Here is a 13,218-nt window from a genome sequence, read left to right as displayed (position 1 = left end):
TTTCCCCCCCTTTCCCATTCCCATGATCTCCTATTAGGTTTCTCCTGTTAGACCTATGAGTGACAACATATGGTATCTGTCCTTCTCTGCCTGACTTATTTCGCTTAGCATGACTCCCTCTAGGTTCATCCATTTTGCTACAAATGGCCAGATTTCATTTTTTCTCATTGCCATGTAGTACTCCATTGTGTATGTATACCACATCTTCTTGATCCATTCATCAGTTGATGGACATTTAGGCTCTTTCCATGATTTGGCTATTGTTGACATTGCTGCTATGAACATTGGGGTACATGTGCCCCTATGCATCAGCGCTTCTGTATCCCTTGGGTAAATCCCCAGCAATGCTAGGGGAGTTCTACTGATAGTTTTTTGAGGAGCCTCCACACTGTTTTCCAGAGCGGCTGCACCAGTTTACATTCCCACCAACAGTGTAGGAGGGTGCCAATCTCTCCACATCCTCGCCAGCATCTATAGTTTCTTGATTTGTTCATTTTAGCCACTCTGACCAGTATTGTTTGTTTTTGAGAGAGAGAGAGAGAGAGAGAGACAAAGTGTGAGCAGGGGAGGGCAAAGAGAGAGGGAGACACAGAATCCAAAGCAGGCTCCAGGCTCTGCACTGTCAGCACAGAGCCCAACGCAGGGCTCGAACTCATGGACCGTGAGATCATGAACTGAGCTAAAGTTGGACACCTAATCAACTGAGCCCCCCAGACTCCCCTGTAACCTATAAATAATACTTTAAAGCAATTATATCAAGGATGAGCAATGACAGGCAAGGTTATTATCTTTCAGGGTGTAAAGACTCCTGGTATAATTAGATGCTCTTATTATAAATTATCCTGATAAAAACACTTTTAGGCACATTTTTATCTAGTTAGAAATTAGTGAAGAATTATTAAATAACTGTCAATACTAGCTTTAGTAAAATGTTTTATGCCTTTTTTAGAAAAAAATAGCATGAAAGTCTGTATGACATTCTTTAAAATAGCTTGGGCACATGATATATATGTACTTAAATGTCAAATAACTAAGTTTGAGGCCCATCTCTACCATTGCCTATCTAGTGTCTATTAGCTTTATGTAAGTCATATAACCTTTCTCAAAGTTTCATTTTCTTCATAAAACTTCATAGAGTGGGAAAACAGGACTAGAAGACTTCATGTGCTCTAGGAATTATTCCTCCCTATAAATCTAAAGGAGAAATTAAATGTTCATATACTACCAATAATACTATTTTAAGCCTATCATAACTATTATCATGATCCCTAAGGTATTTTCTAGCCTCCCAGATTTTGCAGATTCTCTTAAATTACTAAATAATCATTTAATCATTGGCCATCTCCAATGATTCGTCCTGTCCAGTGCAAACAAAACACAGTTCTCATTCCTGTAGGTTATTATCATTGTATAATAAACTCATAGAATCCACATGGTACACATACACGCAAACAAAATATATATTTAAGTCTTGGGGTTTTAATATTATCTACAAACTCTAGTATTTCTTAACCACAGTACCGTGGAAACAACCTCTGAAGTAGATCGGACTTAACTTACCACTCACTGTTGCCTTAACAAGTTGTGTAACTTAAGCCTGATTTCCCAAACGCAAAGTGGGGATTAATGTGCTCTGCAGAATTGAGAGAGGTTAGATGTCAACCTACGCAAAATGCCTATCTATCATGTATATAAAAGGCATTTTAAGTGTTAGATTTTTCTCCAACAATAATAAGCAATAAAAGCAGGATTTCAGCATATTTGTACTAAAGACTGTAGCAGGTTATAGGGAGCCTGGCTGGCTCAGTCAGTAGACCATGTAAGTCTTGATCCCAAGGTTGTAAGTTTGAACCTCATGTTGGATGTAGAGATTACTTAAAAATAAAACCCTTTAAAAAATAAAATAGGGGTGCCTGGGTGGCTCGGTCACTTAAGTGTCCAGCTTCAGCTCAGGTCATGATCTCACGGTTCATGGGTTCGAGCTCCACATCGGGCTCTGTGCTGACAGCTCAGACCCTGCAGCCTGCTTTGATTCTGTGTCTCCTTTTCTCTCTGCCCCTTTCCTGCTTGTGCTGTCTCTCTGTCTCTCTCAAAAGTAAATAAACTTTAAAAATTTTGCAAATATAAATAGAATAAAATAAAACAACCCAGTTAAGAAATGGACAGAAGACATGAACAGACAGACACTTTAACAAAGAAAACATCCAGATGGCAAACAGACACATGAAACAATGCTCAGCATCACTCATAATTAGGGAAATATAAATCAAAACCATGATGAGATATTACCTCACATCTGTCAGAATGGCTAACATTAACAACATAAGAAACAACAGGTGTTGGCAAGGATGCCAAGAAAGGGGAACCCTCTTATACTGTTGGTTGGAATGTAGACTGGTGCAGCCACTTGGAGAACAGTATGGAGGTTCCTCAAAAAAACAAAAATAGACCTACCCTACAATCCAGCAATATTGGGTGATTACTCAAAGGATACAAAAAATCAGATTCAAAGGGGCACTTGCACACCAATGTTTATAGCAGCATTATCAACAGTAGCCAAACTGTGGAAAGAGCCCAAATATCCATCCGCTGATGAGCGAATAAAGAAGATATAGTTTATATATGGGGCACCTGGTGGCTCAGTCAGTTGAGCATCCAATTTCAGCTCAGAATATGATCTCATGGTTCATAAGTTCAAGCCCTGCATCAGGCTCTGTACTGGCAGATCGGAACCTGGAGCCTGCTCTGGATTTTGTGTCTCCCTCTCTCTCTGCCCCTCCCTTGCTTGCTCTCTGTCTCTGCCTGTCTCTCAAAAATAAACAGGGGCGCCTGGGTGGTTCAGTTGGTTAAGTGTCCGGCTTTGGCTCAGGTCATGATTTCACGGTTCGTGGGTTCAAACCCCACGTCAGGCTCTGTGCTGACAGCTCAGAGCCTAGAACCTGCTTCAGATTCTGTACCTCCCTCTCTCTCTGACCCTTCCCTTCTCATGCTGTCTCTCAAAAATAAATAAAAAAACATTTTAAAAAATACATAAAATAAACATTAAAAATGTTTTTAATAAAGAGTTGTAGTGTATATATACAATGGAATATTATTCAGCCACCAAAAAGAATGAAATCTTACCATTTGCAACACCATGGACAGAGTTTGAATGTATTATGCTAAGTGAAATAAGTCAGAGAAAGACAAATACCATATGATTCACTCATAATTGGAATTTAAGAAACAAAATGGATGAACACATGGGAAAAGGAGAAAAAAGGGAGGGAAACAAACCACCAGAGATTCCTAATGATAGAGAACAAACTGAGGGTTGATGGAGGGTAGTGGGTGGGAGATGGGCTAGATGGGTGATGGCTTTGAGAAGGGTACTTGTGATGAGCACTGGGTATTGTATGAAAGTTATGAGTCACTGAACTCTACTCCTGAAACCAATATGACACTGTATGTTAATTAAAATTTAAGTAAATAAAATACCATCTCAAATAGAAAAGCTAAAATAAATAAAATATTTTTTACAATAAAATACTCTAGTAGGTTACATGGCTTAGCAGGTTGTAAAGAATCCGGGACCACTGTGACTAATTTTAACATAGCTATTTTTTATATTTAATATATATTAATTTAAAATAATTCAGTGGCAAGGGCACCTGGGTGGCTCAGGCAATTAAGCATTTGACTCTTAATCTCAACTCACTTGATCTCAAGGTGAATTCAACCCCTCCATGCTAGGTATGGAGCCCACTTAAAAAACAAAAACCCACAGCAGCCACATCCTTTAAAAAAATAAATAATTTAAAAAATAAAATAATTCAGTGGTATTGGTTGTTCTAAAGGAACACATAATATAAAAATGTAAGCTATGAAACATATCTATTCCTTTTATGACTTTTTTTTTTAACACAGTAAGGAACACTTTCTCATTTACCCACCACCCAGAACTAACAAATTCTGAGTCTCTCTCATATTTGCTTCAGATATTTAATTTCCCTCTTAAAAGAATTAAATATCCCCAGTAAAGGGAAGCTTTCTTTGTACTGTTCCTGTTTCTTTTCTCTTCCTTCCCCCTCAGAAGCAACCATTGGAATAAATTTCAAGTGTATCCTCCCATTCAAATATTTATATTTATACTTGTACTAGATTTAAGCATAATTTTTTGTATTATACTTCCAAGCTTACACACAATTACCATATTCTGTGGGTATTCTGTGCTTTGCTTTTTTTCTTAACATTATATTTTTGAGACTTAACCTCCATGGATGTTTATTATGCCCCCTCCATTTCTCAGTTCATCACTTACACTTCATTCAGATAAAGGCATAATAGCAACTCACACCATAAAAAGGATGGGAACTACTGACTTAAACGCCTTCCATTATAAACTACACAGAGTTTCATACTAATCAACTGTGCTTCTTTGCTTAACAACTCAAATTCTAGCCAGCATTTCTTTTGAATGTGGTTAAAAAAAAAACAAAGCCGCCACATTTCTTTTTTCTTCTTCTTTTTCTTTTTGTCTGTTTGTTTCAGTAGGCTCCATTCCCACCGTGGGGCTTGAACTCCTGACCCTGAGATCAAGAGTTGCATGGTCTACTGATTGAGCCAGGCAGGCACCCCCAAAGCCACCACATTTCTGATTATCATAGGCAATTGATCCGTCTACAACCATGCTTCCCATTAGTCGACAGCCATGCTCTATTATTCAAACACGTTCAAAGCAACTTGTATTATAGATATTATGTTTCTAGAAAGAATATACATTACATCTCATTGTAGGTTTTATAAAAATGATTTAAAACTTCTGATATGAAGGGCACCTGGGTGGCTCAGTTGATTGAGTGGCCAACTCTTGATTTCGGAGCAGTTCAAGTACCCAGAGTCATGGTAATGAGCCCCATGTAGGGCCCCACACGGTACTTGGAGCCTGCATGGGATTCTCTCTCTCTCTCCCTCTGCTGCCTCCCCCACTCATAGGCACGTGCACACACATACGTGCACTCTCTCTCTCTCTAAAGTAAAAACAAAAAATAGTTAAAAAAAAAAATAAAACTCTTGACATCAAATACTTTTGTTCTGTTTTTGTTTGTCTCTTGTTTTTGTTTCTGTGTTTTTTAACAGCTTCATCACTGGCCCGGCTGTGGTCCCAGGGTATTTTCCTGTTGATGTGAATAATGTGGTACTCATCCTAAATGGAAGAGAAAAAGCTAAGGTCTTTTATGCCACCCAGTGGTTACTTTATGCACAAAATTTAGTGCAAACTCAAAAACTCCAGCATCTTGCTGTTGTGTTGCTTGGCAACGAGCATTGTCATAATGAATGGATAAACCAATTCCTCAAAAGAAATGGAGGCTTTGTGGAGCTGCTTTTCATAATATATGACAGCCCCTGGATTAATGACATGGATGTCTTTCAGTGGCCTTTAGGAGTAGCAACGTAAGTACAAAATACTATTACTATTTCTAGACTCTAAGACCTGAATTTCTGAGTCAGGAAAATGGTGCGTTAAATTGATAATAAACATAGTTCTGGAATCATCTGGGAAGCCAGGTACAATCTTTTCCATGGAAAATCTGGTTTGGTCTCATGCTTCAGTGATAATAATAATGTTTTTAAGAGTATTTTAGCATTTTATAAGGAGAGCAGATAAGTCATGGGGTTTTTTGGGGGGGCGGGGTTGAAAAAACTCCAAATGCATAGGATGAATTTTCAAGTCTATTGGTAGTGTCCTAAAGAAATGTTAACTGGGGCACCTGGGTGGCTCACATGGTTGAGCATCTGACTGTTGATTTCTGCTCAGGACATGATCCCAGGGTCATGGGATCCAGCCCCATGTTGGGCTCCGTGCTGTGTGGAACCTGCTTAAGATTCTCTCTCTCCCTCTCCCTGCACCCCTCTCCCCCTCTCTCCAGTTCACACATTCTCTATCTCAAATTTAAAAAAAAAAAAAAAAGAATTGTTTAACAGAGAATGGCAGACAGACCTTAAAGCAACTTATGGAATCTATATAATTTATAGTAAAAACAAAATTTTACTTGAAAAACAGTGTCAAATCAGGAGCATATGGTGTCTTGGGTTTGAGAAGCTCATAATATGCTCAGATCTGCCACTAAGTCTCCTTAGACTGGCCCAACCTCTTCTATAACAAGAGGGGTTAGTAAAGTGATAGCTAAAGCTTCTAAATACATCTATAAAGTCTTTATAAAATTGAAAGCTTATTTTTTATCTTTCTGTTAATAGACGTTTTTAATTAAGTTGACTTTAAGGTAGGTTAAACTTAGATCCAGCACTAGTGCATAGCCGTCCAAAGAGCAGAGGGTTGACTCTTGTTCACATTGTGGGCAGAGCCCAGAACCAAGGCTACACAAAGTGGACAATAAATCCTTGTCAAATGGAGAGTTAGGAGAAATCGCACCAACATGCTTTTTGAATTAGATATTCATTGTTCATTACTATTGCTTGTTACTAGATGTGACCTTAAACTGCCACTTGGTCGGCCACACAAATATCATCAGATAAGCATATTCACAAGATCTGTTTCCTGGCCTATGCTGCAGTATTCCAACTTTGTAAGTTTGTGGTAGGACCAAACCTATATTAAGTATAGGCGGGTATAAGATCCTTTGAAAAATCTATCCCTTGAGTAGAGCTTACACTTGTAAAATGCTTTGAAACAAAATTAGTCTTTTGCAGCAACACTCATAGACTACTCATATAATTTCCATACATTGCATGGAAACTCTTCATAATTCTGTTATTGTTGGACTAGGCCAATAACTTTTTTATAGATCAGTGACTTCCAACTAGATGCAGTTTTACACTCCCCCCGCCCCCGCTCCCCGGGAAACATTTGGCATTGTCTGGAGATATTCTGGGTTGTCACAAGTGGAAGGGGGAGGTGACAGTGGTATCTGCTGGACAGAGGTCAGTGACAGTGCAAAATATCCTATGACGTAGAGGTCAGCCTCCACAACCAGAAGTGAACTGGCTCAAAATGGCAGTAATGCCAACATTGGGAAAACCTGTTATAGACTGTTACATAAAGCTTTGTCTTTATGGTAAGGTATCTCAGGCACACAACTTGGTCTCTATTCCAAATGCCCGTAAGAATGGGTCAGCTTCAACAGGCCTCTCCTGCATGGCATGCAAGGGTTTTTGTTGGTTTTTGTAGTCTACTTTAAAAGCTTTTAGAGCTGGAGCTCTTTGCTACAGCAGTGTCGTACTGTCTTCTTTCCATCACCTGGCTAAAACGGCAATTAAGGTGTGCCTGGGTGGCTCAGTCAACGACACGTCCACCTCTGGTACAGGTTGTGATCTCACAGTTGGTGAGATCGAGCCCCATGTCTGTGCTGTCAACGCAGAGCCTACTTGGGATTCTTTCTCCCTCTCTCTCTGCCCCTACCTGGCTCATGTTTTCTCTCTTTCTCACTCGCTTGCTTGCTCTCAAAATAGTAAAAATAAAGCTTAAAAAATAATTAAAACAGTCATTAAATCATGATCATTATGAATGTGGATTATTTAGACTTTGACGGTCTAATTTCAACCTCCCTTATAACCACAAGTGTATGGAGGTTGAGGAGTATAACACACAAAGCACTCAGGCACTTAATCTCTACAGCAATTTTGTAAAGGGTGCCAGGGTGAGGTTATTTTCTTTTTAAAATTTTTCTAAGATTTTAAGTAATCTTTTATACCCAACATGGAACTTGAACCTGCAACCCCAAGATCAAGAGCCCCACGCTCCAATGTGAGGTTATTTTAAGTCAGTAGATTAAGGGACTTTTCCAAAGTAAGTATGGACAATTACAGTTTGGGGTTTAGAAAGTCATATTTGAAATCTCTTCTCTCTGCATCCTTATGCTACCTAAGATGTTAAGTTATGATAATTTGCCAATCTGATCGTCATATGTTATTGACTCCTATGTACTTATTTTTGTAGATACAGGAATTTTCCGGTGGTGGAGCCAAGCTGGTCAATGCTGCATAATGAAAGGCCCTACTTATGTAATTTCTTAGGAACCATTTATGAAAATTCATCCAGACAAGCACTAATGAACATTTTGAAACAAGATGGGAATGATAAGCTTTGTTGGGTTTCAGCAAGAGAACAGTAAGTTCTGCGTTGACTTGATTCACCCACTTTGCTCTCAAATCTGAGAGTTGCTCTGTGTAGCAGCCCAGGTTTCCAAGGAGACTTTGTTAACTTCCTGCACACCAGTCTTTCTGCAGAAGAGATGTTAGTAGTTAAAGCTGTGTAGAAACTGGGTTGTATGCATTTAAAATGGGAAGAATTGCCTGTAGGTATTGTCCATCCTGAAAAGGAACACTAGTAACTGTCCTTTGCAAATGCCAGTTTGTAGGATTCCACAACAATATCTGTTAGCTAGGCCTGACACACAAGACATCATGAGTGCCGGTAAGATCTTAGGTTCTCCCTGAGGTGGTCAGCAGACCAGACCAAACAGCGTTCCAAGACCGGCATGAAGTATTCCTTACACCTTCAGAACCTGACAGCACACTGAGGACAGGAGGGTGGGACATGCTATTCTTTGAATCTCCAGATCCAACAGAGGATCTTACACAAAGTAGGCCAAGGATAAATGGGGCGTGGTTGGATGGATGGATGGATAGATGGGTGGATGGATGGATGAATTTAATAGCTTAACTTTCTTCCATCTTTTACATGGTAGTCATGAAACACATGTTCATGGAATGAAGGCAGAAATTTTGGAATTGCTCATTTTGTTTTTAAATAAACAAATGTAGTTTTGTGTGCCTAGTAATCAGAGAGGAAACACCTAAAAATGTCCTCCAGATCTAGAAATATATTAATTGCAATAGATACTCTATAACTCCTAATTCTACTGTTAGTGTAACCATACTCTATCCATTCAATCAACAAATACTTTTCAAGCAACTGCTGTATGCCAGAAACTGTTTTAGCCATGAAGGATACAGCAGTGAACAAAACAGTCAGAAGTCCATGCCCTCCTAGAATTTAAATGTTTCTTGGAGGAGACAAACCAGTGAAATATATTGTGTGTCAGAAGATGATAAATGCCACGTAAAACGAGTTGAGCAGAGGAGGGATGTAGCGAGGACTGGGGATCAGGAATAGAGCATCGGCTGTTCTAGAATGGCCCAGGAGAGCTCTAGTGTAAAGATCACATACAAGCATGGGCCTGAAGAAGGTGCAGGGTGAGTCCTGTGTCTATTTAGGGGAAGGGTACTGCAGGCAGAGGGAACACAGATGTAAAGGGCCACAAGGGACAGTGTACCAGGAAAGGAATGAGTGAGGGCAGTGTAAAATATCAGAGTTTATTGTAGGAATAGACGACTTCTTGTAATTCCTCTCACAGCATTGAGCCAGGAGGGGGAGTAGGTATCCTTCATGCTTCTCATTGCTGCCTCCAGACCATTCTCCCATTTTCCTCCCTAAAACCTCAAGTTTTAAATATGCCAGCAGAGAAAAACAAACATTCATTGCTCTTCCTCGTTGAAATCATTTGCTGATCCTGGGGTTAATCTCCTCCATTCTGTTCTGGCACACTCCCACTCTCTCCCATGTTACTCTGACCTAATGCTTGGTGATGCCCAATCTACCTGGATGGCCCTTCCATCACCTTTGTCTTACCCCCTCTATTCCAGTGATCTGGTTCTCCATTTGGCCTTGGCCATTCAGTGTCAGTGTCATTTCTTAAATCGTATCATACTTCATCTTCTCTGTGGTCTCAAATTCCAGCATCTTTCTCTGTAACCACCCTTTTCTGTTATTCCAGCTCACTTCCTGTAAATATTTGACTCCAACAATTTGGCTGAGATTTATAATTCATTGTTCCTGCTACCTTTTCATTGTCCTTTGCTCACCTCATCATTACTTTTTCTTTTCCCCACTTAAATTTCATAGTCAACTATGACTGATATACATTCAACTCCCTAGTCTCCCAATGGAGCAAACCCTAACTCTGGTTAAATCCAGCTCTCTTGTCTGCTCCATACCCTGCACCATGTAGCCACACACACACACAGAATTGTGCCAATAGACCTAACTTTAACTACATGACCTTGACCCTCAGGTGCCCAGCAGTCATACATTTCTCTTATCCATGTGTTCTCCACCTCTCCTACAAGACTATCTCGTACCTTCTTCTCTCTTCCCAGTCACCATTGCCTTCTGACCTTATTACTTATTTCACTGAGAAGACAGAAACAGTCAGGAGAGAATGTCTAGCCTTATGACAGGTGTCTCAGCTTCTGCCCTTGCCCCTGTATAGTCTATTCTCAACCCAAGGCCCTTGCTTAAGGCAAAAACATGTGGGAAGTTGGGTCTGACCACAGAGCTGTTTAAGAGCCTGTAGGTGTGGAGGGTGAGGGAGCTTGTCCTTGATCATGCCATTCTCATTTGGATGTTTGGTCGCAGACGTGCGTTTCCTTGGGTGCCTGAGTGCCCTGGTCCTTAGCCCAAGCCCAGCTTAGCAGTCTTGAGCATGTGATTTCTGTCTCCAGTGGGATGGTGGCACTGAAATCCTCAGTCTGACTTGCTGTGAGAAAGGGGAGAAGGCAGCAGCGTGAGTAGGGACCCAGAGGCAGCCGCTCCCCATCACATAGTGCATGTGGGGTGTTGCAGGCACCTACCTCCCTGGGAGCACCCTGTGCTTGAGGACACTTACTTCTCAGAGCCTGTCATCTGAGTCCTCCTACCACAGTGGTTCTCAACTGGAGCTGTGGCCTGCCTCCCGGCCCTGGGGACATTTGGTGAAGCCTGGGGACATTTTTGTCTTCAGACAAAAACACCCAGGAGGAATTGGGGGTAGGGGTTGGGGTACTACTGACACATAGTGGGTAGAAGGCAGGGATGCTGCTCGACAGCTACACTGCACAGGGAAGCCCCCCACAACGAAGAATCATCTGGCCCCGCATGAGAAAGCCTGGGGCAGGCCAGCCACTCCCTGCATGATGAGATGCTCTGACTGCATCTTCCACACCTCTCCCCCTCAGTCACTGTGCTTCCGCCGCCCTGGCCTCCTTGCTTTTCCCTGAGCTTGCCAGGCACACACTGTCTCATGGCTGTTCTGCCCGCACTTCACTAGACTCCCCCCTCACACGTCTGCATGGTTTGCTGCCTCACCTCCAGCTCTGTGCTCAGGTGCCCCTACAGTGAGATGCTTCCTGATTTCCCACTTAAATCTGCACCGCTGCCAGCTCAGAACCTCACTCCTCACTTCGCCGCTTTATCTATGTTCATAGTGCGCAATTAACACCTAAATAATAGACCAATCTGACTTGATTGGTATCCATTTCCACCACTAGAACTAGAATACGAGCTCCATAAAGGCAGAATTTTGGAGGGTGGGGTAAGGAAAGGAGACCTGGCACTCAGAAAATATTGGCCAGATTAACATTCATTCAGAAATTTCATAGTGACTACTAGATTTTAAACATAACTAGCTGTAAACTTTTCAAATTCCTAAATATTTTTGATAAATCTATTTGGGCAAGGTTTCATCTGTTTCTTCTGCCTGTCATCTCTGTAATGTGCTTACCATTTCCTATAACTGACATTTTCTTTCACAAAAGACCTGCTTAGTAAAGTGAAAACTACAGTGTTTTTCTGACTTTTTAGGTGGCAGCCTCAGGAAACGAATGAAAGCCTGAAGAATTATCAAGATGCTTTGCTTCAGAGTGACCTCACGTTGTGCCCAGTAGGAGTGAACACAGAATGTTACCGAATATACGAGGCTTGCTCCTATGGCTCTGTTCCTGTGGTAGAAGACGTAATGACGGCTGGCAGCTGTGGAAACACGTCTGTTACCCACAATGCTCCTCTGCAGCTCCTCAAGTCCATGGATGCGCCCTTTATCTTTATTAAGAACTGGAACGAACTTCCTGCTATCTTAGAAAAAGAGAAAACTCTAGTTTTACAAGAAAAGATTCAAAGAAGAAAAATGCTACTTCACTGGTATCAACACTTCAAAACAGAGCTAAAAATGAGATTTACTAATATTTTAGAAAGTTCATTTTTAATGAATAATAAAGGGTAACTGTGAATTATCTTTTTGAGCTAAGATCTGATTTTTAAAATCATTTCTAATGGGTTGTGTGTGCGTGTGTGTGTGTGTAAACGTCCTTTGAGGTACAGTTGTAGACTGTGGATTTTATCTGTAATGTTGACCGAGTACTCCCATATAAGGCCACTCCTGAAAATGAAGTTAAATGTTACTCATTATATACTCAGTATATATCGTAATATTAAACAAATATTAATTTCTAATTCATTTTTCACTCATTACTAGTTGTTAATAGGGTTACATTTGAATATTTTAATACATGCTTATTTACATAATACCATGTTGGGAATGTATATGGATAAATCATACAGAGTTAGATCTTGAGATTACTCAAGTTTTGTTGGATTGTGTTGCAGTAGGTGCCTGGATGGACAATTTGGTCATACTGCATACAAAGCATGTACTGGAAAAAGAGACAGAAAATTAGCATCTAAACTGGACAGAAGTTGTCCTCGAAGCACGGAGTGAGACTCGCCCACCCGGAGTGGGGTACCGCCCGTGAAGCCTGGCGACTAGCCTGAGAACAGCGGCTCGGTAAGGCCTGAGTGAGCGGTCTTGTATCATCAGGTAAGGACACAAGCAATCTTGAGCTCAGTCTGTTGCGACACCTGGCTGTTTATTTTCTCTGGAATCCTGTGGCTTACCTCCTGTGAAATAAGGAGGTAAGCCACAGGATTAATCTCCCGTTCCAGGAGATTTTGTCTCCTTATTATATAAGTGGTCCTAGATAGTCAACAAGTCTAAGTTCCCCCACAGTTACTTAGACCTGGAATTCCCACAGGAGTGTCTATATCATCAGAAGATCCAGCCACCTGGACGGAAGGACCTCCTGTTTGTGTCCTGTTTGGAGAATTGTGGTGCCGCCACAACCCTATTCAATTCTAAGGAAACTCATCCACCTACGACCTCTACTAAAGGCACACCACGTAGTCATTTTATACCATATTGTCTCTCCTCCTTTGTTCCAGACTTCAGGTGACAGCTATGGGCTCATTATTCAAGGGTACGCTGTTGATAGGCTTCCTGATAACCCGGGACATCAGTACCAAAAACTAATAATAACAATAATAATAACAACTACAACAACGAAAGCAAATAGGCAGTTCAAGGCCTTCTTGAAAATACTGAGAACCTGAGAGGCAACTGCAGAAAG

The 13,218-nt window shown here is 40.9% G+C and overlaps 1 protein-coding gene across 1 annotated transcript in view; it reads left to right on the top strand.

The window, feature by feature from the left end:
• The window catches only part of RXYLT1 (ribitol xylosyltransferase 1), a 28,498-nt gene extending 16,436 nt beyond the window's left edge, over positions 1-12,062 (top strand). Inside the window, exons 4-6 of the mRNA XM_029954411.1 lie at positions 5,119-5,433; positions 7,937-8,107; positions 11,621-12,062. Coding sequence (XP_029810271.1) covers positions 5,119-5,433; positions 7,937-8,107; positions 11,621-12,038 — 904 coding nt within the window. The 3' untranslated portion in view covers positions 12,039-12,062. The remainder of the gene's footprint in view (positions 1-5,118; positions 5,434-7,936; positions 8,108-11,620) is intronic.
• The last annotated feature ends 1,156 nt before the right edge of the window (positions 12,063-13,218 follow it).

Source organism: Suricata suricatta, chromosome 10 (genome assembly GCF_006229205.1).
Source record: "Suricata suricatta isolate VVHF042 chromosome 10, meerkat_22Aug2017_6uvM2_HiC, whole genome shotgun sequence".
Taxonomy (NCBI): Eukaryota; Metazoa; Chordata; class Mammalia; order Carnivora; family Herpestidae; genus Suricata; species Suricata suricatta.
The sequence above is the reverse complement of the archived record's forward strand: the minus strand, read 5'-3'. Positions and strand labels throughout refer to the sequence as shown.